Below are 27,162 nucleotides of genomic sequence, written 5' to 3'. Positions count from 1 at the left end.
TTTTCTGTCTTATTCAGTTTTTCTTTCAAGCACCAACTTTTTTCTTAGTTTTGAATTTCACAGCGTGTATTCGGCTGCTCTCCTTTCTGCACAGCGGTCTGTGAACGCAGCACAGCAGGAGGATTCTGGGATATTTTGGGGATCTGTTAAGGCCGCGGACGTCTTCAGAGGATTTGAAATGTTGGTTCTCGAGGCCTTCAATGACAACAGGTCATTATTTATCACACCAGACCTGAATTAATTTTTTTATTTTTTTATTCATGTGTTTTAGCTCAAGGGTGTGATTGTAACCGGTTGGAGTGAAAACCTAACTTTAACAGTTAAAGTCTAAAAAAAGCTGTAAAATCTTCAAGATATGACCCTGTGACAAGAAACAAAGGTTTATCAAAAGGCAGAAGTCTAAACCTTTTCAGGATCACATTGAACATATTCAAATTAGCCTTCGCTCAATGCTATTTTTTACTGAATAATGTCTGAACGCATCACCCAATAAAACCTTCGCTTCGCAACCGTTAGCTGTTAGCTCTTTTTTTGGGCTAACATTTCCCTTTATTTTAATTAGCTGTAACTCTGTTTGTTAGCCAACATTCTCCTTTCAATTTTTACACGGATGAAATGAAGCTTGAGGAAACTATCACTAGATCTACACAATAAATCTTTTATGAATTAGTCTTCTTAGTATCTGATATGTGCCCCCAATAATAAAAAGGGCCTTTGAGGATACACCTAACTTCTCAATAGCAGTCAACAAAAGTAACAAAGCAGTTTATTTAGCAGTAAAGTATAAAAGAATAACGGTCATTAGTATTAGAAAACAGTGATGTGTTCTTGTTATTGCATCGTACTGTCTGCTGTACGTCCTTTTTGGGTGAAGAATGGGTTGATATAGAAATGGTCGTTTTGGGTGTGTAATATTTCTTAAAGGTTGGTTATTTACAAGAATTTCAATTTGAAATTGTTGCACACGATGGTTGGAGTTCACCCTATTCTCTATAAATGCGATTTTTACGTATTTACCTATTTTTTGGACAGTAATTCCCATCCTGAAATTGGCCATTCAGTTTACATGTAAATAGTATTTTGTCTACAGTAGCTAGGTGGCAGTGTAAAGCTGATTTAATTTGTTTGTTAGAAGAAACCTTGTTGTGTTTTTCCTGTCATTGATTCTTCTGCTACCGTACACTCTCCTTTCAGGCACTGCAGTGTCTGGATTTGACTTCTTTCATCAGCAAAAGCACAAAAGTGTGTATATAAATTAACCTGGGTTTAGCTGGTGGGTCAGCAGTAAATTCATTGTAACACGGCCTCCTCCAGATAAAGATAACGCTCCTCTCCTCTGATCCTGCTGAGCTAATGTGTGTCTATCCCAGTCTACAATTTACAGCGCCCACTGTCCTATACGGCAAAAACTGGTGCGGGCCGAGAGAATTGAGGTATCCATTTCGAACGACAGTTTTACAGCGGCTAAGTTCATTTAGCATTAAATCCTCCTTGTTCTCAGACCAAAAGCAGGTAGTAGAGAGGCAAAAGGCACACTCAAATGTAGTGTTTTATTTGGTTAATATCGCCGGCTCACTCTGTAAATTTACTGCAGGCTTCAATTTGAATTAGACTGTGGAGAGCAGTCAGTGAGGCAGCATCCACATGAATGAGGAGTGGACACTAATGCAAATGCACGAGGGACGGTCGATACTGCTGTGTTTGCTTTTCTGCACGAGTCCCTGTTTACCCAGAGCGAGTGTGTGTGTGTGTGTGTGTGTGTGTGTGTGTGTGTGTGTGTGTGTGTGTGTGTGTGTGTGTGTGTGTGTGTGTGTGTGTGTGTGTGTGTGTGTGTGTGTGTGTGTGTTCCACAATAATGCATGAAGCTCGGTTGGATAAGAGGCTCTTAGTTCTGAGGCTAGGACTTGGGGGAGCTTAAGCCGTCCTGATTCTGACAATGACAAGCATACCCTTAGGCCTGACAGTTACACTGTTTCCTGCATTTGAAGAGTGGAAGCCACCTGGGAACACATGTGGTCCTGACACCATATAAGAAAGCCTTTAATCCCATTAGATAAGAATTCAAAGTAAACAAATGATATTTTTTCTATCAGCTTCGGGGGAGATTAAAAGTGAAAGGACAATAGTTATCTGAATCATTGTGTGAAAGTCCTGTCATTATAACCACGTGCTTGTGTTTTTTTTAGCTAATGTCAACAATGCACAATAGTTGTTTTGATGATTTTGTTTATTTAGATTTTGAATATATGTTTAGACAATGCTTTTTTTTTCTTACAGGAAGGAGTTACCCACATAGGACCTCAGGAACAGTATAAAGAACCACAAATAGGTATTATTAATTCATTCATGTTTCTCCATCCAGCTTCCTTTTCAAACTGTATAACCAGACTTTTTTTAATGAATTGTTTCACATTACCATCTTACAGCAACACTGCCTTATCGCAGAGTAGAAATGCAGCATACTGGATGCTTTAGTGACAAAACATGCATTAAATGTTCACTTTTAATTAAATGCTGCATGTTGTGCTGAATATATTAAGCAGTACAGTAGCTACACCTGTAAAGCTTTCTCAATCCGTAAGTTCAATTGTGTTTCTTGTGCACTCTGCTTGTAGTTCTGCAGGGAAGTGCCAGCTGTGAGATTGAAAACCACGGAGGTGTGGTGACACTCAGGCCACTGCCCGGCTGCGTCTGCCTGCTCAACGACAGAGAGGTCACTGAGCCCTGCAGACTGGCTCAAGGTCAGCTCCACAGTTTGTTCCCACTGCATTTTGAGTCAAAGCACACAGCAAAAGGGAGCTGTCGCAAGTTTTATTTTATATCTGATCTAATCCTGTGAACTTGCAACCACTTTTATTTGGCTAATAATTAACACACATTTTTATTTTATCATCCTAATGCAGCTATCGCCACACTCGTGCCTTTGGAAGATTAGCTCAGTTATGGCATGTGTAAGAGGGAACAAGACAAAGTGATAAACCACAAGATTTTAGTTCTGGTTACTTTGATGACTATTTGGTTGTTTATATATAACTTGTTTTTGTGTTGCCAAGAACACAAGTCCCAGAATTCCCTTCAAAATAGCGCATTTATCTGTCACTGCATGGCAATAGCAGACTTTCTGCTGTTATTTCAAACTACCACATAGACGGGTCAGTGTACATTAAGGAATTGAATCATTGCAAAACATGTATCGAAACTGTATCGCAAAATCAGACCTAAGCACACTTGACACGAAGCATTAAGGCTGTCATGTAATAAGTGCACTATGTTGATTATCACATATAGGTTAATGTACAATTATATACACACACTGAACAGATAACATATAGGGGTTAATGGATAATGTTATACTGTGTATGCATGCATATTTAAAGGGGCACAGATAGATTCCTCCCAAGGGTAAACATATAGACACGCACTGCTACCCTGCAGCCATACACACCCTGTCCTCGGCTTGCAGCTACAGCATGAGCACAGCTTCAGATGTCTCTCTGTCTCCAGGGACGGTGATCACCTTGGGAGGAGAGCATAAGTTCCGCTTCAACCACCCGGCGGAGGCAGCCGTCCTCCGGGAACGCAGACGGGTGGGTGCTGCACCTCTGACAATACAAATGATGCTGTGGTTAAGATGGCAATCTGGATAATATTAACGATAAGCAGATTAATGAGAGGTGGGTGTGTGTGTGTGTGTGTGTGTGTGTGTGTGTGTGTGTGTGTGTGTGTGTGTGTGTGTGTGTGTGTAATAAATGTGTTGTAAAAATGGCCCGTTTAAAATATTTGGTTGGAACATTATTATTTTTCATTTCTGGTGAATATTAAAGTTGATATTTTCTTTGCTATTTTTAGGCAAGTGTAGGTGGGATGAGCTGCACCTACATTGATCTATGTCCCCTCACCCCTGACCAAAGGTAAACGCTGCATCCAGAAATACAAAAACAAATGTATCACTCTGTTACTGTGTGTGTATTGTGAGAGCTTATTCTGCCAACTCACAGCATACATATTTGATAACAGATACAAACGTATTCAGTTGGTTGTATGGCATGTGTTTCCATTAGTCACCATCATGGTGAAGAATCCCAGTTAGCTTTTTACAGTGCGAGTCAGTTGTTGCTTGGTAACAAACTGCTAAGACCCTGAACTGAAAACCAACAACAGTAGCATTTACTTTAAACCTGCCACCACCTAACTATTTAATTCTGGACATGAAATTGTTCCAAGGTGAGGTGAGGTCACAATTTTTCCACTATCAGGTTCTCACTTTATATTCTCACCTGGATCTATGTGTCTGTGTTATAGTGTTGAAGAAGTGAATCTCCAAGGCCAGCTGGGTGCCTGTCTCTCCCCCAGCGAGGAGCCCGCTGCCAGGCAGAGTGTGCAGGAGCAGCAGAGCTACGTGGAGAGCTTGCGTCAGGAGATTCAGGCAGAACAAAGACGGGCTGAGAGAGAGCTGGAGAGGGAGCAGGCCCTCCTCCGACAGCAGCACACTGAGAGTAAGTCGTCTCTACACACTCTCAAAGAAAGTTATTGCTCACACAGAAACCTGTCAGCTTTTTGAAGTACTAGATCGTTTTGGTGGATATATTTTGTGCAGGTTTAAAGGTCCCCTATTATACTGTTTTTCATCAATATATTATAGGTCTCAGATATATACAAAACATGTCTCTGAAGTGTTTGGTTTGGTTGCTGATTGGCTAATGGCTACACAAGCCAAAAATCGTTATGACATCATAAAGTGGCCAAAATCTGATCAGCTCATTTTCAGACAGGTTTTTATAGAAATGGATCAGGACAAAAAGTGAGAATCTTTTTTCCTGAAACTTCCAGAGTCTCTTTACACAGAGGGGACACATGTTGATGTATAAAAGACATGAAAAAGTGGATTTTGCATAATAGGTGACCTTTAAAATATCCATCACTTATAGTTCCCTTCTGTTATCTTTACCCAACAGTCCAGCAGTGGATTTTGCAGGAGAAGCAGCACCTAACAACCGTTGAGCAGAAAGTCACCCAAGAGTCTGGGGTTCAGGCAGATCTGATCCCTGCATCCCTCCTGGAGCGAGTGGCAAGTCAGGCGTCTCATGATCAGGAGGGTGAGACAGGATACCGTCTGTCTCACGTGGTTCGGGCGAGGAAGAAGTCGATGCAGGAGGAACTGCTGAAGCATCACGCCCTCTGCCGTGCCGAAAGCCGAATCCGAAGGAAAAAGTTACACTACCAGCTGGGGAGGATTGCACGCAAGCGGCATATGTTGGAAGCTAAGAAGGAATTGCAACGGCTGGAAAAGTCTCTGCCTCCAGGACCAGAGAGCCCCGAGTCTCCTGAGCTGGTGACCCCCACAAAGCTCACGGGGAGACAGTTTGTCCCTCGTAGACACTCATTCTCCGCAGACCTTCTTTCCCGGCTTTACCCCCAGAACACACCGATCTTCAGGTAAACGCATAAAACATGTGACGTGTGTCAATTTGCATGGATGGAAATGAGCTGCCTTTTTTGCTTAACTAATGTTGGCTATTGTAATTTGAAAATTATTGTGGACGTTTTTTGCTTTTGAAGGGTTGAACAGTTTGGAAAAAGTATATATAGAAAATTAAATTAATTGCGATATTTGAGGTAATGATAATCTTTGCATCATAAGTCACTTTCATTTTTTTTATTGACTTTTTACTTAAGTATGTTGTATTTCGACATTTTGCCTACACCTTATTGTGTATCCTGTGATTTTGATATTACCATAGCCCAACTGTAAAACAATGACAATACATTTTTTGGCCCTAAATATTTTAGATATAAAACATTTAAAACATTTTTTTTCTTTCCTCAACAGACACTTCCTCAAGAGAAACAGATCCACAGAACTGATCCCGAATTCCTTCACAACCTCTGACTCCAGTAGCCACCAGGAGTGGGTTTCTGATGAATGCCTTCCCCGGGAAAGATCCCAGAGTTGTTCTGGTAAACTCTTCTCAGGACAAAGTCAAGCCTGCCGGAGTAGAGTAGGTTCGTCTGAAAACCTCATGCTAACACCCAAAGAGGGGCCCCAAGCTCAGCGCTGCAGGGAACGACCAGAAAGAAAACCTCTTTTGCCAAATCGAGACCTGAATTTTAAGAACAGATCGGATCAACTCTCAACGTTTTCTCTTAAGTCGCCACTTGGAACTACACTGCAGCCCAGCAGCAAAGAAAATATACAAGAACCCAAAACACGCAAAATGAGCTCTCAGACTGTCCCGTGCATGAATGCAGTAACTCAACCCCATGCCGGTAACAGCGGACTAGAAACCATCGGGAAGACTTTCTCTCACTCTGTGGGGCCCAGGTTAAAAACAGCTCTCTCCAAAGTTTTCAGAAAACCAGCATCAGGTGTGAATGGAGCACAAGGCCACAAACGTCCGAGGAGCATAGCGAGCAAGTTTCACTGGAGACAAAGAAAAGACAGGAGCCTTAAAGATGCGACGATGACCCGAAGCAAATGTGCCGTTAAAACTGCTGTCTCATGCGAGGAGCTTGACCGAAAAACTCAGTTTGAAGACATCAAAAGCAGGCGCTGGCATAGCACAGAGACTCTGATGAGCAAGACCAGCAGGTGGATAGAGACACAGCAGGGACTGATGCAATGGGAGGAAGAGCAAGAAGACAGAGATGAAGTGACGTCCGACTGTGAGAGCCTTTTCTCTCTCGACTCGCTGTCCTCTGCTTATGTGACGGCCCTCACAGAGCAGCTGAGACACGAGGAAGCAGCTCAGAGCGAACCAGAGAGCGAAGACAGTCAGATGTCTCGAGATTCATTAGCTGTGGACTGCAATGGGAAATACAAAACAGCGGAAAAACATAGCACAACAGTAGTGCCAAAGTACTCATTTCTGACAGATTCATCCTGTTTAACCATGAGGCTAAATAAAAATGCAGAAATCAGTTTGGATCGAGACGACCATCATACACCTCAGGTAATCCCAGCAGACACGTATTGGAGCCAGGAAGGCTCTTCAAAATCAAGACTGGGAGCAACGAGAAAGCCTCCTTCCGACAGCCCATTAGTAGCAGATTCCAGAGGCAGAGACAAAGTACACAAATTGATTGAGGACTTTGGGAACATGCAGACCACTTCCACTGTTAGCCCACGCTCCCTAAGCAGCTGCACTGTGAGGGAGACAGAAAACATGCTGGCACTCACTGATGCCTGGTCCTCCACTGATGCAGCAGACAGTCCCAGGATTCTTCCAGATTCTCTGCCTTTCCAAAGTAAATTGATTTTTAAAGGTGAAGAGAGCAGTCCCAGTCCAACCAGCCTAAACCAGCGCGGATCTAGAAGCTGTAGCTCACCATCCACCAGCACTGAGGGTGTGAATGTAACGGTGCTAAAACATGGTCTTGAAGTTGCAATTAGCACATCAGAAACATTGGATTTGAAAGACTCTTGGATACTAACAACACCAGATGAAGCACTAGGAGGTTATGAGAGGCAATCAGAGGAAGAAATATCCCAAATCGCAAAGTCACTCATAGATACTCCAGACTACAGGTGCATCAAAAGTCCAGCCACCTTAATAACCTTAAACCAAACCACTTGTTTGTCACCCTCTGAGATCCAGTACACCAAAAAACAAGCTTCACAAGTCAATAAGGTATTTAACGATGTACATGAGACGGTGTCCTCTGACCTTGAATCACGTGTGCCAGGTGGTCCTACCAACCGAGATCAAATATTGAGCAATTTGTCGAACGCCGCAGATGCCTTCAAACCATCCATCGAAGATAAGGCACTATGCAGTTTAGATGGTGCTGAAAAGCTGACAAATGTTCAGCAATATGAGTTTGGGAACACCAAATACGTGTCTTTTCCAAGGGACGCACTGTTGGATGAGGCTGGAACCAAAGTCACCGGGCAGCACATTTCACTACAGCAGGAACTCGTTAAATCTGCTTGTAAAAATTCCAGGAAGAGGAACAAAGACCAACAGGAGGCTTTCATCGGCAGTCTGAAAATTCCAAAAAGGAGCGACGGCGGAGAGCTCGTCACTTTCTGCTCCGCTCCAGTTGGCAGCCAGGATGATTCTTGGCCTGATGACAATAATAACACCAGTGACTCCAAAGGGGAACAGTCTGCCGCGGAAGCTGACAGCGTCGGATTTGATTATGTTTGTATTGATGGCTGCTTAATACAAGAGACAATGGCTTCAGAGGCGTCGCCAGTTTCTGATCCCATGAGCCGGAAACTTGGACGTATCTTTGAGGACTCTGAATGTCGTGACAAGAGTCCACAGAGAGGTAGCTCGGCGGGGGAGAGGGAAGTAGTTGAAAAGAAAGATGTATCAATACCAAAAAATACCAAAGGGGGGGAATCACAAATAGATAACCCCAGGAAACATCAAGAAAGTACAAAACACATATGCAAGTCAGATGCTATTTGTAGCGCCATTGACCTGAGAATCTCAGAAGTGGTCAAAGAACACATGAGATTGTCATTGATTGGCAGCGATGATGGCGGGAAGAGTAGAAGTCAAAACACGAAGGCCTTGTCATTCACTGCATGTCATGTTGGCTGTAATACTGATGAAAATAGATGGATAGAAAGAGAGACTAGAGATGAAGTGAGTGAGGAGGTGAAAGAAGGAACCATCCTCAACAGATGCCTTTCACTGGAAAGGATGGTGAGTCAAAACATGACGGACGAAAGTGGACAGCTTGCATCAGAACTGCCAGCTGAATTGAAGATTTGCCATGAGAGCAACAGGCTCAAATCGACTATAGGAACACAGAAGATCGACCATGCTCATAATTCGTCTGATGTGACGCCCAACGAGCCAGCCATGGATCCTTATGTTTTCCAAAAGTCCTCTTCCGATAACAGCATGCTATCAAATCTGGCAATGAATGGCCATGGAGGGTCTGAGCACTCTTGCAACCCGGCCTTGCAGCCAATTCGTTCGTCCTCAATGAGTAATTTCTCTATTCATTCTCAAGGAAGCAACACTGTGGAAAAAGATGCTTTGTGTCAAGAAATGAATAATTCAGCTAAACAAAGATTACCATCCCAACTTAATCCGGTCATCGGCACTACATGCTTGAATCAAGTGGACACTCAGAGCTGTTATAGTGTAAATGATGTCCGTATGGGAGCCTCAATGACTGTTGAAGACAAACACAGTCGTTCGCACAAACAGAACTCGCAAGGGACCGCACAAGAACACTTTCAAAATAGTCCAGACTCATCTGAAGCCATTCAATTATTATCGGATGGTCGAAGTCAATTCAAACCTGACAAACGCAACAGCAGCCAGAACACATCCACTAATGAGCTTTCCTCTATGAAATTGTTGGCTGTTTCTCCTGGCTGTCATGGAGATGGTGAAACAGTCAACCCAACAGGAGTCAAACCACGTTTAACATCAGAGGACGAGATCAGCTGTCCACAGACTCATGCAAGTCACTTGTCTCACACTTGTGTGGTCAACATGAACCACAACAACAAATTGCAAAATGTAAAACTATGCAAACAAGATATTGTAGCAAAAAATGACAAAGAGACAATAACACCAAAGATCGCAGAATCGAAATGTGAAGTAAGAATTTCTGATTCGATGCAGCCTCAACAAAATGTACCAAAGGGGGTTGCCATCCGAAGTAAAAGCTGCCATGGATCTTTTATGTCCAACCAGGTAGAGCCACCTGGTGATGAAAAAGATCATCCTGCTCTCATGTCTAAAAAGGCCAAATCGAAGCGGTTCAGAAAGACTAAGATCCAGACCTATCCCACCTCTTCCTCTGAGTCCTCTCCTAAATCGTCCGATGGGGATGATGAGGATGATAAATCTACCAGACAGCCTCACAGCCGGCTCTCCTCTAAATGGGTAAAGCTAGACAATGGAAAACAGGAAATCGATCAGAGTACAGGTGAAGAAGCTGATTTCTCTTCTGCTGTGTGTGTCAGCACATTTAAAATGCAGGTTGGTTTGGCTGGAACTCAGAGTAAAAGTGAAGTAAAAGCGATTAGAGATTCCATCCAACAACCACACTCTTTACCCCCTCAAGCAATGTCACAGAGGACAAATGCAGAACAAATGATCCCAAAGAAAAGTGACCCGCAGCAGGACTCCTCCATGCATTTTGCCTCCAGTGACATCAACCCTTTTGTTCACCAGTGGCAAGGCGGTGACTCGGACCAACACTGTTATAAGAACCCAGCTTTCGGAAGTGCTGCTGACCTCTCCTGTAAATCTCCACTTCTGAACAGCACTGAGAAACGTATCACAAGATGCTGCAGTGTGGAGAATGGATTGAACGGGCAGAACTCGCCTTTCTATTCCCATCTGAGCACTTACGCCACCAACAAGGGGCTCTCCAGTACGCTCAGCAGTATAGAAGATTACAAGGAACAGGAAAAGGAAACATCTCAGCTATCGCCCCGTCAACAAGCTCCCGCTGATATTCACAATCATCTAGCCAATCTTTCAGTGAGCGGCAGTTCTTCAAGTAACGATGTTCAAAATGGTTTTGGTAACAACTCCACTCAGGTGGATGAAATGATGGTTGTGTACTCGTCTGAGCAAGAGTCCCAGACAAGCAAAACACACGCTCAAAGAAGAAGAACATGTGAGCACAGCACTCAAACCGAGCGTGGCCTTCAGACGGTAAATATTGTTCCAAAGAGAAGAGAGCGGCACAAAAGGAGTTACACTGATGTACCTGCAAAAACCAAAGATATTAAAGAATCTCCAACGTGGGCCAGTATGGAAAGCATGTCGGCTCACCTCTCAAAGCTGATCCACAGCACCTCCGACCTGCTGGGGGACGTCCAGGAAATGAGAACAGGCGAAGCCCTCAAGTCCAGTCTGCGGAGGAGTGTTAACGTGTCAAATATCAGCCTCTCTTACAGCGAGTCTAATGGCCACATACAGAGAGACTACTCGACTCAAACAGCCGTAGATATTGGGATCCAAACAGAGAGGTGTTCAGCAGCAGCAGCAGCAGCAGAGAGGGAAATCGCTGCTCATCAAACGCCAAGTGAAAGGTCCAACTCTCATGAAGTCAATGTCATTGTCAAAGTGATCGGTTCTGAGGTTTTCAGTGTTTCCCAAGACAGAAATGTGCACTGTGCTGTGAAGAGAACAGATGAAGAGATGAAGAGGATGCCTGACCTGAGCGTTAACACCTCTGCTGCAGCACAAAGGTCCGCCTCACACTCAGAGAATGTCCCTCAGAAAACGGCTCCTTTAAAGTCTGCGGGTGAAAGTCAAAGACATGTAAGATCTGCTTCTTCTAGAGGCTCAAAGCAAAACACGCCCGAGGCAATCTGCCACAAAAGTGCTGCAATATCTGAGATCTCTAACAGATTATCGAAAAACGGCTGCCAAGGAAATCACAGTCCCTCTTTGAGAAATGACCCACTGCTTTCTATAAAGAAACAAGCAACATACACAGACCGGGCATCATCCCCCATACGCACTGTGGGAACAAGATTACATTTGATACCAAAGGGAAAGCAATCAGCACTAAATAAACACCCTAGTTCTGAGAAAGATAACCTTACTTTGTCTTCTAGCAAACAATCTGCTCGCACAACTGTTTCACAAAATGGTCAAATGCGCAGACAGGATTGCGATGTTTCCTCTTGGAAATCAGAATCTGTATCACTAGAGAAGGTGAGTGGAATTAGCTGCTTAAGCCCTAAAGGCTCAGATAAGGGTTCTTTAAGCGTTATTTCATCACGGGGTAGATATTCAGGCACAGACAGGAGAGATGTTTCCTATGAAGACTCCAAATGGCAGATGAGATCTCAGCAGTGGAAGACTTCTGCATTAACAAAAGACTCAGCAATGCCGAACAACATCTCTCCCATTTTAAGACCCACTGATATGCACAAACACGCTCAAGCTACACATGGAAAAACATCAAGAGCTGTAGTGGACCCTTTAGATATTTGCCATGATTCCTACAACCTATCACAGGTCAGTTACAGGACTGATGAAATTCAGGAGGATGATGCGTTGTCACTGGCACCCAGCGAGTGCAACACAGACATCCTAGTAAACATCAAACCGATCACCAGCCTGTCCACGTCTCATCCCCACCAGATAGCCCCAGAAGACCTGCCAATGCACAATAAGTTCACTAACTGGACCGGCATCAGCCTACGACAATCAAAACAATCCAACAAACCGGCCATGTGTCTTACCAAAGAGCACGAAAGGAGCAGAAACTGCGCTGAGTGGGGCGAGATGGAGAGCTTCGGCTCAAATGAAGAGTCCATGGTGCAGAGCGAGAGAAGGACAAGAGAGATAGAGAGGCTGAGACAGGAGAGGGAGCAGGTGATGGCGACGGTCAGCCTCAACATGAAGCAGACCCCGCTGACTGTGGAGCTGACGGAGGCAAAGCTGCACTACGGCCTGGGAGAGACAGACACGATGTTAAAGATGTTGTCCCCGAGGAACAGAGAAGAGATGGAGCCACCGGCCTCTGAGAACACCAAACAGCAGCTGTATGAAAGGTATGGATACATCTACTTCAAATACTCTTTATTTGGAAATAATGTCAATACTGATGTGATGATGACATTGCTTGAGTTTCTTCAAAAACTCTTTAAAAATAATCATAATGTTTATTTTTTTAATTTAACAAAATAGGTATCATGTCTTAGAGTTTAAAAGCGGTTAAACAATTAAACTGATTTAGATTAGATGAGGAAATATCTGATCAATGTTAACAAGAATTCAAATCAGAACACAAATCAATGCTAGCTTTTAAAACCTGTTGTTGTTTCTACAAATCGTTGTGGGTTGTAAATAAACAGGTAGTGACATCTTAGTCCTCAACATGACATAAATGAAATGCACATTTTGGAAAAAGCTTAATCTATAATGTTTTTTACCTCAAAATGCATTCTTGTAGTTATTATATTTCTGTGAACCTCTCCTCTCAGACACCGCAGGAGTATTGAGGGTTTGAGGCAGGACAGGGAGGAACGTCTCCATATTTCCCGCAGAGCTCGCAGTCTGAGTCCCAGCAAACATCCTCGCTCCTCCCCACCAGAGGCCGTCTCCACCAAGGTGTCTGCCGCCATGCCCGGTCAGCGTAAAGGGTCCCTGCTACAGAGCACTCTACCAGAGCCTCCAAAAGCAGAGGGCCAGTGTCCGTCTGACATTGAGCAGCTGTTGCGTGACTACGGCCGAGCCCGAGAGGAAGCCAGGACCGAGATTGCGAAGGCACGAGAACGACTGCGAGAAAGAACCGAGCAGGAGAAGAGGAGGCTTCAGCAGCAGGCCGTTTCTCAGGAAGCCAAGGTCAGTTTTTGTGTCTTTACACTGTCGTAACATTAGTGTTAATTTCGTCAGCTGTTTTTTTATTTAGTTTTAGTCTTAGTCCTGTGTTAAATTTCCCTTTTAGTTTTAGTCATATTTAGTCACCTTCATCCTGTTTTTATTTAGTCAAGTTTTAGTCGACTAAAAGTCTGAGCATTTTAGTCTTATTTTAGTCAAAGAAAACTAATTATTTTAGTCTACTTTTTGTCAATGAAAACTGTTGAGTCTTTTTTAGTCATCAGATTATATAGAACATTTCAGTCAAACTAGTCTAGCCAAAACCAATAATTTGTCATTTTAGTCAAATTTATTTCACAATAAGATTATATCTTGTTCTTATTTGATGAAAAACACAGGTTGAAGGATTAAGAATGCAGCTTTGCAGAGAGTATCTGGTCAGGTTGTGGTGTTTTTACCAGCTGTGTTATGGCCACATTGCTTCTCTTCTGATAAAATAATGCATTCACTTTTTTTCTCCGCCTCATTGTATCAAAAATGGGCCCAAATATCACATTGTTTCTTTCTCCCAAACAGTGGTGGCTTTAGACTTTTTCGTTGTCAGTCATTTTGACAGACAGGATCGTAACATTTCCGTCATAATCCATTATTATCCGTCGAGTGCAGAATTTATCAATCACTCGCGCTGACGGGGGGGTATTCGGTTAACGTGAGTGCGACCACTGCTGACAGAGATTGAGATTGAGAGACCCCGGTACCGGGGCCCTCTTGCAACATCTTGCAGGAAACAGTGTCTGTGGGCATGTTCATTTAATAAACTATGAATGTTTTATATCCATGTAACGGGAAGAAACTCATCTAACTGATCATTTTAATTTTTTTTTTTTTAAAACCCCACAATGCTAACGCTGAGCCTCTGAATTAGCAACGAGCAAAAATGCTAACAGATGACTGCACCGAAATTCACTCACAAAACCTTATTATTTATCTTTGCTGCACATCCAACCCATCGTTTCACATCGTGAGGAGACACAGAATCGAGGGGTACCCTTCATTATCACTCAATTATACAAACTCTCGGAGATAATAACAGGAACAGACATCAAAACATATGGCGCTAGGTAGCTAAAAATGCTAACATGGCTCACCTGTGTCGTAGTCTGGTCGAAAGTGGTCTTCAATGGCATTAAAACGATAAAAACGCTGCTGAAGTTAATCCATAGGTTAATCCAATGTGTCTGTGTCCCTTTGAATGATTTATGATAATCCATGAGCAATAAACCTGCTTTTCGGTTTTCAGAAGTCAGAGCTACAGACAGCTTCACTCTGGTGCATGCACAAAGCCCCCACCTTTTTGTTTTACCTTGTGTGTGAGTGGGGAGATTCCCCGTCGATTCTATTGGCTCTAATGGTCAGAAAGAGATGTCAATCACCAAAATCGACCAATGGGTTCCAGAGAAACGGTAAAACCCCCATTTCCACCCAAATCACCTCAGAGGTGGAGTTTTATTTGCTAAACCTCTCTAAAAAGGTCAAATGTCACTTGTTTTGCATCAATCTTGATACAGGGTACTTATTATATGTTGTACTTTGGATTCCTAAAGCTTTTAGTCTACCTTACCATCATCCAAGGGTAATTTTCACTGTAAGTAAAAACATATTTTTGGACGGACACTATAATTTACAGTTTTTTNGGGAAAAGTACTCCGGTGTGAACGCGGCTATTGCTTCCCTTCTGATAAAACAATGCATTCGCTTTTTTTCTCCGCCTCATTGTAGCGAAAATTGGCCCAAATATCACCTTGTTTCTTTCTCCCAAGCAGTGGTCGCGATAGACATTTTCGTTGTCAGTCATTTTGACGGACAGGATCGTAACATTTCCGTCATAATCCATTATTATCCGTCGAGTGCACAATTTATCAATCACTCGCGCTGACGGGGGGGTATTCGGTTAACGCGAGTGCGACCACTGCTCCCAAGCCCTGTTGTTGCCCTTTTATTTTCTGTTAAATAAGGTTAGTTTGACCCGAGTCTTCCTGACAGTTCACAGTGTGCCGCTGGCCTGGTGTAATTAAAATGTACCGCCGCGCGCAGCACAGACACACAGCTGCTGCCCAACCGCAGCACCGGAAATGGACCTGCTGGGAGAAAAACTGACTATCAGAGATGTAACGTTAACTTTGATAATATTTCGTCTCCTCATTTTTCGTCAACGAAAGTAAAGAGAGATTTTGGCTTAGTTTTTATTTAGTAAACTACATTTTCGTCTCGTCACTTTTCGTCAACGATATAGCATTATGATTTCGTTACAGTTATTGCTTACTGCCGTCAGTGCCATCTCGTCATCGTCTCGTTTTCGTCATGGAAAAAAAAGTCGTCTACGAACATATTTCGTCATAGTTCTTAGTCAACGAAATGAACACTGCGTAACATGTAGCTTTATTGGCAGAAATAATCATGTTAATATGAGATTCTGCCCATTTGGCAATAAATAAGGGAGGAAATAATTAAATATGAATGATTCAGTTTCATTTACGACACCACGGTATTTCAAAAATGTCACCGTCCCATCTCCCCTGTGTGTGGCAGGATGACTCGAGGCACCGGACCAGAGTCAGTAACAGCACCCTGTGCACCGGATCCAGCCTGAGCCTTTCCTCTGGACCAACGTCCGGGTACAACAGCGGCAACACCGCACAGCTGCTGCCCGGCAACAGGCCTCTTCTGACGGGACAGGTTGGTACACTTAAATCTTAAAGGGGACCTATTCTGCAAAATCCACTTGTTCATGTCTCTTCTACATCAACATGTGTCCCCTCTGTATAAAGAGATTCTGGAAGTTTCAGGAAAAAAGATTCTCTCTCTTTTTGTCCTGATCCATTTCTATAAAAACCTGTCAGATCAGATTTTGGCCACTTTGTGATGTCATAACGATGTGTTGTCTTGTGTAACCATTAGCCAATCAGCAACCAAGGTAACCCCCCCCACCCACCTTATCACCTGAATCTCCTCCTAGAGCACCATTGAGTTCTTTTTAACCAAATATCTCTCAGACAGGCGTGGGGAGGGGCTCCTTATTTTCATCTAAAGTAACAGACAGAGAAACAGCACTTTGGAAACAGGGCTGAAACAGAGGGGATTATGGGTAATGCTGCAATGATCTGTTTGGTGTTTGGAGCCAAACACTTCAGAGACATGTTCTGTATACATCTGAGACCTGTAATGTGTTGATGAAAAACAGTATACTAGGGGACCTTTAAATCTTAAATACTTAGTCTTAGCCCTAAAGTAACTGTTAAAGGAACATCTTGGATTGTTGTTACACTGCAAGTACCTTCTTTGAGGTTTTGTCGTCATTCTCTTTTTGAATGAGCTGCAGATAAATGTGACATTACTGATTTCCTTCAGATCACAGCGGTACAGGATGAAGGACTGAAGGTCAGGACACGTCCTCCTATATGTGGTCCTCAGAGTGTAAAGTCACAGAGGGCCTGGCTGTCTGCCCATGGTAAGGACTGGACTATGATCATAACACCCACTTTCACTATTCACTCTTCCCCTCTTGATTCACAAAGACTTTGGAGATCCTTTCCAAAGTATTTATCCCCCGTCTGTGACTAGTGCATCACTAAACACTGTACATTCTCTGTATTGAACTTCCATGTTAACATCCACGTCTTTTCTAGATGTCCGTCTTGAGCCTCCTGTCAGCGGGTTTGATCCCCTCATGACTTCATCTCCATCCACCACAACTACACGCCAACGCACCGCTTCTTTTGGCTCCTCCTCTTCCATATCCTCAACCTATCAAGACATCAAATCCAGTCTCCTCGGTCGAGCTCTGGCTGAGGTGACACAGACTTACATTTAAATGACTTCTTTGTGCTTTTGATTTCACTGTAATTGGTTCATCTTTATAACGGTTGCCCCTTTTTTTGACTACTCTCTCAGATGTTTGCCTCAGGTTGAATTGTAAATGTGTTTCTCGACAGGTGCGACTAGCTTCCTCTGGAGATTTGAGCAACCTGCTAATGGGCAAGGCCACGGCAGGCTGGAGGTATGATCAGTCATTCTCTTTGATAGACTCATCTGCCTTTTGAGTCAGATTCAGAATCGCCTTACTTTTCTAAATGTACAATGTAGGCTAGGATTTTAGTTGATGATACAGCGCAGTGAAACAAAACAAGAACGTTTAAAGGTTTATTTAAAGAAAGTTTAGTACATTAATTATATATAATAAAGAATGATAAGAGTGCTATGTTAAGCTGGTTACTGTTGGGCCTCATGTTAACCCTTATGTTGTGTTAAAATTATATAATAACTACGCTCTAGTTTTTTGTATCTGGGCAAGACTTCATGATATCCTCCACAACAGCTATATAAACACTGCCAAGTCTGAAGGTCTCAAAAAAAAAAGTGTATAATTTGGTGTTCGGGTCTGGGGAGACCCAGCAGAAATGTTGTGGGTGACTCATCTTTGACTTTAGACACCCCTCCCCCACCCTTCATGCACTGTAACAATAATTGTTCGCAACATGCACCTGGTCTCCCATCCCTCTGCCCCCCTCCCCCCACGGGAACTCGACCTTTCTCAAAGAATATGTACACTAACACTTGAACACACACATGCACGTGTGCAATATGTGGTGTAATGTGTTTGGGGCCATAACGTTACATTACAACAGGATTGTACGGTTATGAATGGATTATAAGTTAGTTATGATGTAGTTAAAACAATATTGGATGATAGTCATTTTGTTTTTTGTGTTTTGGACTGAGATAAACCATGAACGGTAACAGCTTTTGAAAACAACATAAGGGTTAAGAAGGCCAGTGCAGAGGATGTGTGGTGGATGGTGGGGAAGAGTAAATGCCTTAGAAGAAAATAAGTCAAGGACTGTCTCTCTATCGAGAATAATCAGCCGCAAAGTCGAGGAATTATGAAAGATCTCAAATCACAAACATCATTAATTTTCAAGTGTTTTTATTCCGTGTTTATATAGGCACCAGGGAGAAGAACGAGGGGTCCAGGCTTTCTACAAGCCCTCCACCAGCCCGTCTGTGCACAGTTTCCTGGGGGCCGGGGAGCTGGACAGACCCCTGCTCAGTCTGTGGAAGATAATCCGCCAGCTGTCGAGGAGCCACATGTTCCATCAGTCCGTGCACTCTGTGTGGACTCGACCACTAGATGACAGCACTCAGCTGGGTGAGTCTGCTCTGTCAAAGTCCACACATGGTACAGTACGGGTGGAGCAATGTATCAGAGCAAATTAAGTCAAGAGCTACACTTCAAGGTAGGGTAGGTAAGAATGGAGAAACCAGCTTGAGTGCGCTAGAATTTGAAAGTACGCAGCCAAAAAAAATCTGCCCCTTCCTTCAGACTTCCTTACAGAGCCCCTCCTCCAACACACACGAACGCGCATATGACCAATGAGGGCACGAGATAAGTTTGTGCACAGATGGAAGGCTGACAGGCAGGTAGGCCATCCAGTTATTTTAGCCGGGCCGACTCAGATGATTGGTCGTGCTTTTTACAGCACCACGCCTTCCACAAATGAATTTTTTAAATTTATTTATTGTCAAAGCATTTAATTTATTCATTGCTATCGGGATGTTTAGAACATTCCATGGAATATAACAAAAAGTCTTGCTGAAGTGAATTACCTACCCCACCTTTAAGTGCACATTTAGAGTAGATGTACTTTACCTCATTATCTTTGTGTTATGCCACTTTAAATGTCTATTCCGCTACAACTCTGCAGGACTTACGCCACATTTGTCTGACAAATATAGTAACTAACTTCTTTATAAATTAAGATTGAACAAAAACATACAGTATTTTAAGGGATTATTAATCTAAATGATTGAATAAGCCACATCTCATCCATCTACAAAAGTAACATTCTACTTAAACGTTAATTGATCATTGTAATAGTCAATTATATAATATATATGTACAGTAGTTTTTTCACTTTAAGAACATTTTGCTAATTTATACTCATACTGTTCCCTAGGTAACAATATGTCTCAGTGCCTTCACTTGTTAAGGAGTTTATTTGCATAGTAGAAATTAGGGATATATCGAATATCGCGGTAAATAAATGTCTCAATACCATCGTGAGACTGACAAAATCTACCGTGATTTAAAACAAAAAAAATGTAATAATTTTTTTTTTTAAACCTTTATTCAACCAGATGGTCCCATTGAGATCATCAATCTCTTTTTCAAGGCATATCTCTCTGTCCCAGCAACATCAGTACCAAGCAAGAGAGTTTTTTCCACAGCATTATTAGCATATTAGCATATTGTAAACGCCCAAACATCCCAGCTTCTACCTGGAAATGTGGACATGCTCATATTCCTAAAAGATAACCTTGATGATGCATGAGTGAGTGAGTTAGAGTTGAGTTACTTGAAAAACTAAAGTGAAACTTGATTTATTTTATTGCAGGGTCTGATTATTATATTGTTGACACTTTAAAATACTACTATCCTACTAAAATGCTGTACAAATCAGATTTATTATTTATTAAATAAAAAAATAAAAAAAATTCACATTTATTTTCTTTATTTTTCAATTTCGCGATAAATATCGTACTGTGAACTTTTTTTCGCGATATTATCGTACCGTGAGTTTTTGGTATCGTTACATCCCTAGTAGAAATACTACCTTTACTGAGTTCATATATCTGACCACTCCTCCCCTGGTTAGTACAGCGTTGCTTAAATGTGAGATGTTAATAATGTTGTGAGTAAATGTCTTACATCCCAGTAGATTTGTATAATCAGTAGACATTAAACAGTAAAATAACACACTCCTCAAGAAAGTGTGAAATAAGTTATTTGCAACGGGAGAATCTCTGAAGCATGCGAGGAAAGAGTCGACCTTGCAGATAATATTTGTGTCGTTGCAAGAATACAAATATAGAAAGGTATTTACAAGTTTGTTTTGCTGCCAAACTATTTATATTTTTGCAATCTGTTTCCGTACGTATTTTTGCTCCAAGTCTTGCGTCCGCATGCATTAGCTATGAATAGTACAGTAGAGTACAGTCCCATTCATCACTGTATTCATTCTGTATTCATCATCGTATAGCATGTCCAGCTTCACACCTGCGCTATGATGCATTAAATACGTTTGAAGCATCATCGCCCTCTCCTACGTCATCGACTCTGCTCTCATTGAAAGTAGTTTTTGTGTTTACACAGTGACGTAGATTATATCATAAGAGATCAGCAGAACTTTGCCTTCTCTCTGAAGTTGTGAAATAAATTCCTTTCTAACCTTGTTAAGCAATAACTTGTTAGTCCATTGCCTTGGTTTAAGGTTTCATCCCTTATTTTCCACACATTCTGACACTTCTCTCTGTGTTACTGTTCAGTTTATGTACTAACAGATCCGTCCTCCTGCCACCTCAGCCAGCCGCGGGACTTCTGCTGCATCAGCACTGAATCCAAACAGGTAAGCACAGCTGCAAAATGAACAAACCGTCCCTATGATTACTGCTGGTCACACTTGTTCATTATCCACTGGATGTTTGCAGCATAGCTGTACAGAAAAGTCAGGCTTCACTTTAAGCCCCTGTCACACTGTCCCGGAATTGACACTCGATGGACACACGAAAAATGTTCAAATTCGGCTCTGATCGTAACAACATCGGGGCATTCGCGAGGGCATCTTAAGCCATCGCGTGACCGCCGGTGGAGTTTCTCAGGCTCCGGCAGCAACTTCGTGAGCGGCAACTTCGTAAGGTACTCGTGAGGGCATCTTGTCAAATCGTGTCATCTTCGTGTTATCATCGGTGCCATCGGGCATTCGCCCTCACTCTGATCGGGGCGAATGGCCGATGGCACCGATGATAACAAGATGCCCTAACGATGGCCTTACGAAGGGCAAAATTGACACACGAATTCAACACNGGGGGGGGGGGAAACAGACTGAGTTTCAAATTGTATCGTTAAATTGAGTCCTTCTAGGCTTTAGGGTTAAGGGAACCTACAGAGTAATGTCGCGAGGGGTTATTCGGCGGAAGGGAAGAGAAAAGAACGGTACGTACCAATCCCATTACGTAAGTAAAGGACATCCCCTAAACACTCATTAATACGGTGTTTCTGTAAGAGAGTGATTTAATTCTACATTTACTGTCCCTCCAAGTTCATTAGAACCCGTAAGGTGGTTCCGCGAGGAATCCTTTGTGTGTCAGGAATTCCGGTGAGAGTTGACGACAGCATATCCACACAATACGCACACCATCACACACACACACACACAACACACACACACACACACACACACAAAACCACACACAACACATACCAACACACACACACACACACATCCAGACAAACTCGTGTGTGGTTTCTACTTTATCAATCTTTACCTTCAGACGCGTACAAGAAACCGGACTGCCACACACACACACACCACACACACACACACACACACACACACACACACACACACACACACACACACACACACACACACACACACACACACACACACACACAACAACACACACAAACAACACACACATAGACTTAAGCTAATCTTTCACGAACACGGAAACGGAATACCCACTTTTACTTCATACACTTGGAAAGAAATTAGGGAGAACTATCACCAAAAATAAAAAAAAAAAAAAAAAAAAAAAAAAAGAGAAGTAAGCATTGGATTCTACATAAATAATAATGTTCTTGACAACGGTGAGATCGACATAGACACTGTGTAAAACAGTCATGTGTGTTCATGGGGTTTTCTTTATTTTTTTTTTTGGCTTAACTACCTGGACACGGACTCACTAATCGTCCGACACGAACACACGTAGTTGGTTTACCGTATACTCGCTGCTTAGTTTCTGGTCGTCTTGGTGTCGCCTCCTCTTCGGAGACGATGGTATCCTTGTTCTATTCGGCACCCAGAGAGAGTCAGAGGGAAGGGTCTGCGTCGAATTAAACGGGTGCAGGAGAAACCATTAGGTCCTTTATGTTACTGTTCCTAAACGAAACAACAGATTGTCCTTAAAACCTGATAACGTTCTCTCCGACCCTTGTTCTTCGCGTGTCGGGTCTGCAAGACGTCGGTCAGGACAAGGGCTAAACAAGAAACAATTAGGAAGAAAGGGAGACGAAAGGGGAGAGACAGTTTACGATATTGCAGAGGATAAATAAATAAAAGAGAAAGAGGTTATTGAAAAAGAGAAGAGTACAAGAGGGAGAGAAACAAAAGGGGTTCTGAACGCAGCTGTTCCGCGGATCTATTAATATCTAACTGTAAACAAACTTTTGGTGTAAATTCTTCATAATACAAAAAAAAAAGAAAAAAGGAGAGAAGTGTCTGTATTAAAATAGTCTGTACTGTTGTCTCGTAAAAATCCCAACGTCATCTTGTGTTTTATACGTCCTTATCACCACTGTTTCCCGTTAAACATTGATAACACAACACTGTCTTAACACCTTAAGGAGTCACGTGCCGACTATATAGAACAACGACGGACAAGAGGGTAGCGAATGTACCCTGTGATACCTCTGTGTTGAGGTTAAACAGTCCATACTTTATCGGGCCTTTGGTTGAAAATGAGTGGTGACAGCCAAGCTACTCTTTATATAGACAGAAAACATAAAAAAAAATTATAGAGTTGATTTCCTTCTGACGGACAGGACCTTTTGGGTAGGAGGTAAGGTTTGTTTTAGTCACCGAGCGGATCTTAAGTACTAAAAAGGTACTATTACACCAGGCACAGCCTTCCAGACAACTGGCGGCACTACCTGGTACGAGCGACTTTAGGTACCTACTCGTGATCAGAATACTATTGAGGGAGCGAAGCAAGACTTTACAAGGGTTATATAGAAAGATGCCATATAAAAGGAGAAGTATACTAGGGACAGATGTTACTCTCCTGTAAGTCTTGTCCACCACATTATATATTAGACATTTATTATCTTTACTAAAAAAAAATACAATGAGTTCGACCAAAATATAGAAGATATCATTATACTTAATAATTAAATCAAGAGTGAAATTTACTTTTTTTACTTCATACAACCTAAATTCAATTAACAGAAGAGAGCATGAAGAGAATTTTTATCACAATCACGTAAGACCACGGACGGGCATGTAATATAGAATAAAGACGGATAGGTTAAAGGTGTAGGTATTTTGGACGACAGTTATTAGTGGCCACTCACACCAATTGACGAAACTCCGGAATAGGAAAATCGGACTGTACCGATTTTATTAGGATTTAAGAAAACTTGGGGTTATTACGGTCTGTGAATGTCCATATTATATAGATAAAAGTACAGTAGAAGTTCTGATCAACTTTTATTTGAAGGCGTTATATGTACCATTTACAAAGGAGGGAACTTTTCCTATTTCTCATACTTCCATATCTCTAACTTATGTCCGTAAACTTCCTTCAATGACATAAACACTACCTGTCCTACAGTCTCGCTCAATGGCAGTGGTCATATGTCAGGGATTCCTTGGAATTTCAATCACAGCCTACTCGAACACACACACTCCCTCTATATCCTCTACATAACTACATGTTGATGTGATTGTCCGGAGGTATACACTGATTATGAACGGTCGAAGGATAGACGTCAGTAAAGTTGGTCGTACCCCTTGGGAGTAATATCTGTTGTCCGAGACGAGACGACTCGCTTCGACGAAAATCGCTCCAATAAGTGTCCGCACATAAGTCCGGGTCCCATCCTGGAAGTCTGCGTTCTCTTCAAATGCAAGAATTAGACTTAACCCAAATTGAGAAAGTGTACGACGTTAATAATCTTGTTGCCACACAGTAAACTAGGGAAAAGAAAACGTTAAAAAGTCACTGAACTAGGTAGTAAAAGTATACTATTTATAATTTAATTTTGATCCACTGCGCCACTGTTTGCGAAAGGAAATTATCTCACGTAGACAACTTCAAAGACCAGATTCTAGGACACCCGTCGGTTTTACCTGGGTCGTAGAGTGTAATAGAAAACATTTGCCATGCTCCGGTACGAAAAAGGAGTCAAACCGTCTGATTTTTCGCATCAGATCTTCCTAGTTCGACGACTCTCTTTCAATCTGTGACGCTACCTTTGTTTTTTTGGGCAGAACTTTTTTTCAGCTACTATATATGAGTGTACCGGTCCCTTTAACAAGACGATCCTGTTCTATTGTTAGAGGGATTATTTTTACTGTGTTTGTTTAATTTTTCTCACACGGTTTTGAGGATATGATCTTAATCCAGACAGGTGAGTTGTATGAGCGGAACCGGACGATGTATGTGTTCTTGTGTGTATACCTACCACGCTGTGGCTCTTGGTTATTTAGTCGTTGCGGCTGCTGTAGCTTGTTCTATTTCATTGTTCTATAGGCTTAGCTCTAGTTACGTTTTTCTTTTTTCTCAGGTCTACTCTTCATTCGAAGTTGTATCATAATTTCTCTATATAGGAGGAGGATGGGTGCCCGCGAGGGCTTTGAGTTGAATACATCGCTCCTACGGTTTTCCTCCACTCCTTCTCTACTCTCCTTTTCCTTCTAAGTGTTCTTTTCTTGACCTATGTAAGACACGATATGTCATGATAGCTCCGAGGTGCTGCGTGTATTGTTATATATTGTGTCGGAAGAAAGCACAGATCAGTACATATCGGCTCTATAGTGCACAATGCTCCGTTTGTTTCCTGTTCTCTTAAAAGGGGCCCTATGATGCTTATTTCAGGTTTTATTATTGTATTTTGTGACTCTACTGTGACATGTTTACATGCTTCATGTTCAAAAAGCTCTTCTCTTCTTCTCATACTGTACTGCCTGTGCTGCAGCACCTCCTCCTGGTTAGCACTTTATGCGCACATACTTATACATACTTAAGACCTGTCAGCATGCCGAACACATGCATGTTGACTTAATGTAGAGCATTTTTGTAGAATATTTGTGTGCTATACAATGTTAAATAATATATAAATCAGGTTGTAGTTTTACAGTTTAAAACCATAATCCTACCCTGCCAATGTATCCCTTTTAGCACATTTTAAAACTCAGTCCCTGGGCAGGTGTATGACAGCTGCAAAAAATAGTTTCAAAATAAAAAGAATTAACTTTGTAGAGTAATACAAACACGTCTTCTCAGACCACCGCACCTGAGAGAGAATTAAATAATGTAGATTATATAGACCTGCTCGCCAACACACATAGCTCCCAGCAGCAGTTAATGGTTTTCTCCCTAAACGGGTGTCATTATCACCAATACAGTGTATGTGAGGCTGCAAAATGCCTGCAGCAATCTGCTAGTCAGCTTTACTTGTCTATTGGAAAAATGATAGCAGAAGAAGAGAAGGAGGGAGAAAGACCAAGTTCAAAGTTGAAGCAGATCTTGTATTTTTCTCTCTCTTGTCCTCGGGGGAAAAGATAACGGTCTGTCTTGCGCACTCATTTATTGCTTAGCCCGGTAAAAAGATGTCTGATACATGAAAACATACACACTAACACAGGCTCATCACACACCCACTGTGTCTGCAGTACATAGCAACATAGCAAGTTTAACACTTGTACAGCTGTAAATCAAAGCAGTCATTGTGTATTTTCTTTTTGGCCCTATGCAGCGTTCTTTCTGAATTGAATCCTGCTGCGAGATTGGATGAAGCGAGAAAGAGTGAGGGAGGATGAGAAATCATTAAACGTATTATAGAAGTATGAAAAGCTTGGGTATTAGCTAGATTCTGGCTGCTGAATGTACCTGCCGGAGCCAAAGCTTTGTGCCGGTGTGTGTGTTTTTGTGTGTCTGTGTGTGTGTGTGTGTGTGTGTGTGTGTGTGTGTGTGTGTGTGTGTGTGTGTGTGTGTGTGTGTGTGTGTGTGTGTGTGTGTTGAAAAAGTGCCACTCATTCACTTGTGATGTTGAGGACAGTGTTGACAGAGCATCACTGATAGCCAGGCGGCTTTGTACTTCAAACAGATCTCTCTATAAAGACAGCAGTCAGGAAGAGGAAGAGCACTGTTAACAGTTCTGACTGTACTGTGTGTGTGTGTGTTGTGGTGTGGTGTGGTGTGGTGTGGTGTGTGTGATCCGTAATCCGTATCGACTGTCGTCAGCCGATATCCCAAAGTATTTCTCCGAGCGTTGTTGTGTTAACTCCGCGCAGTGTGTTCATGAAAAGGTCCTTACAAGGGCCTTGAAAAGGGGCCTTGAAAATAAAAAGGGGCCTTGATAGATCATTTAGGCAGTGTGGCCTTATTCAGGGACTCCCTCCTAATGCGTTGTACTTCGCCGACCTGCAGTGGAAGAAGAAGAAGACGAAACCCAAATGACCGTCCGGCGTTTGGTTTGAAGTGCCCATATGACGGTGGGCTTCAGGCCTTCGGGGGCCTCAGCCCTGAAACCCCACCGTCATTTAGCGGTGGGCTTCAGGCGTCCAGGGTCCAAAATAAAACACCAACGGTATTCCAAATCAGAGAGAGCAACCACGCGACCCGATTACGATTATTACGAAGTACGCTCCTTTATTTTTACCGCCGAAGGTGTTTGTGAAAAGCTCAAATGCCCCGCACCCAAACGTTAGCGGTCGGTTAGTCTTTAACCTTGGAAAAAGAGGGGTCCGTGTAGGGTCCTTGATAGCCTTGATAAGACCCTTTTCATGAAGGCAACACTTTCCGGATTACGTGTGTTCATTTGTGTGTGGTTTGTGTGGTGAGTCTCGTTAATTTAAAGATCGAACACACTTCGTAAGGAGACATTCTGTGTATGTCAGACAGTCTCAACGAGTGTCAACGTCTTAGCATTACTCCTGAGGAATACAGACGTTCGGTTTCGTGTGTGTGGTGTGTGTGTGTGTGTGTGTGTGTGTGTGGTGTGTGTTGTGTGTGTGTGTGTGTGTGTGGTGTGTGTGTTGTGTGTGTGTGTTGTGTGTGTGTG

At 42.5% G+C, this 27,162-nt stretch overlaps 1 protein-coding gene across 1 annotated transcript in view; it reads left to right on the top strand.

Annotated features, from left to right (window-relative positions):
- The window catches only part of stard9 (StAR-related lipid transfer (START) domain containing 9), a 31,659-nt gene that overhangs the window by 711 nt on the left and 3,786 nt on the right, over window positions 1-27,162 (top strand). Inside the window, exons 3-16 of the mRNA XM_010777070.1 lie at window positions 2,278-2,329; window positions 2,616-2,741; window positions 3,505-3,587; window positions 3,850-3,911; window positions 4,303-4,496; window positions 4,956-5,436; window positions 5,831-12,490; window positions 12,923-13,283; window positions 15,849-15,995; window positions 16,668-16,767; window positions 16,946-17,109; window positions 17,252-17,316; window positions 18,263-18,465; window positions 20,643-20,722. Coding sequence (XP_010775372.1) covers window positions 2,278-2,329; window positions 2,616-2,741; window positions 3,505-3,587; window positions 3,850-3,911; window positions 4,303-4,496; window positions 4,956-5,436; window positions 5,831-12,490; window positions 12,923-13,283; window positions 15,849-15,995; window positions 16,668-16,767; window positions 16,946-17,109; window positions 17,252-17,316; window positions 18,263-18,465; window positions 20,643-20,722 — 8,778 coding nt within the window. The remainder of the gene's footprint in view (window positions 1-2,277; window positions 2,330-2,615; window positions 2,742-3,504; window positions 3,588-3,849; window positions 3,912-4,302; window positions 4,497-4,955; window positions 5,437-5,830; window positions 12,491-12,922; window positions 13,284-15,848; window positions 15,996-16,667; window positions 16,768-16,945; window positions 17,110-17,251; window positions 17,317-18,262; window positions 18,466-20,642; window positions 20,723-27,162) is intronic.

This window comes from Notothenia coriiceps, unplaced genomic scaffold, assembly GCF_000735185.1.
Source record: "Notothenia coriiceps isolate Sejong01 unplaced genomic scaffold, NC01 NC01_scaffold00000339, whole genome shotgun sequence".
In the NCBI taxonomy this organism is placed as follows: Eukaryota; Metazoa; Chordata; class Actinopteri; order Perciformes; family Nototheniidae; genus Notothenia; species Notothenia coriiceps.
This window is presented reverse-complemented; position numbering and strand designations above follow the sequence as displayed.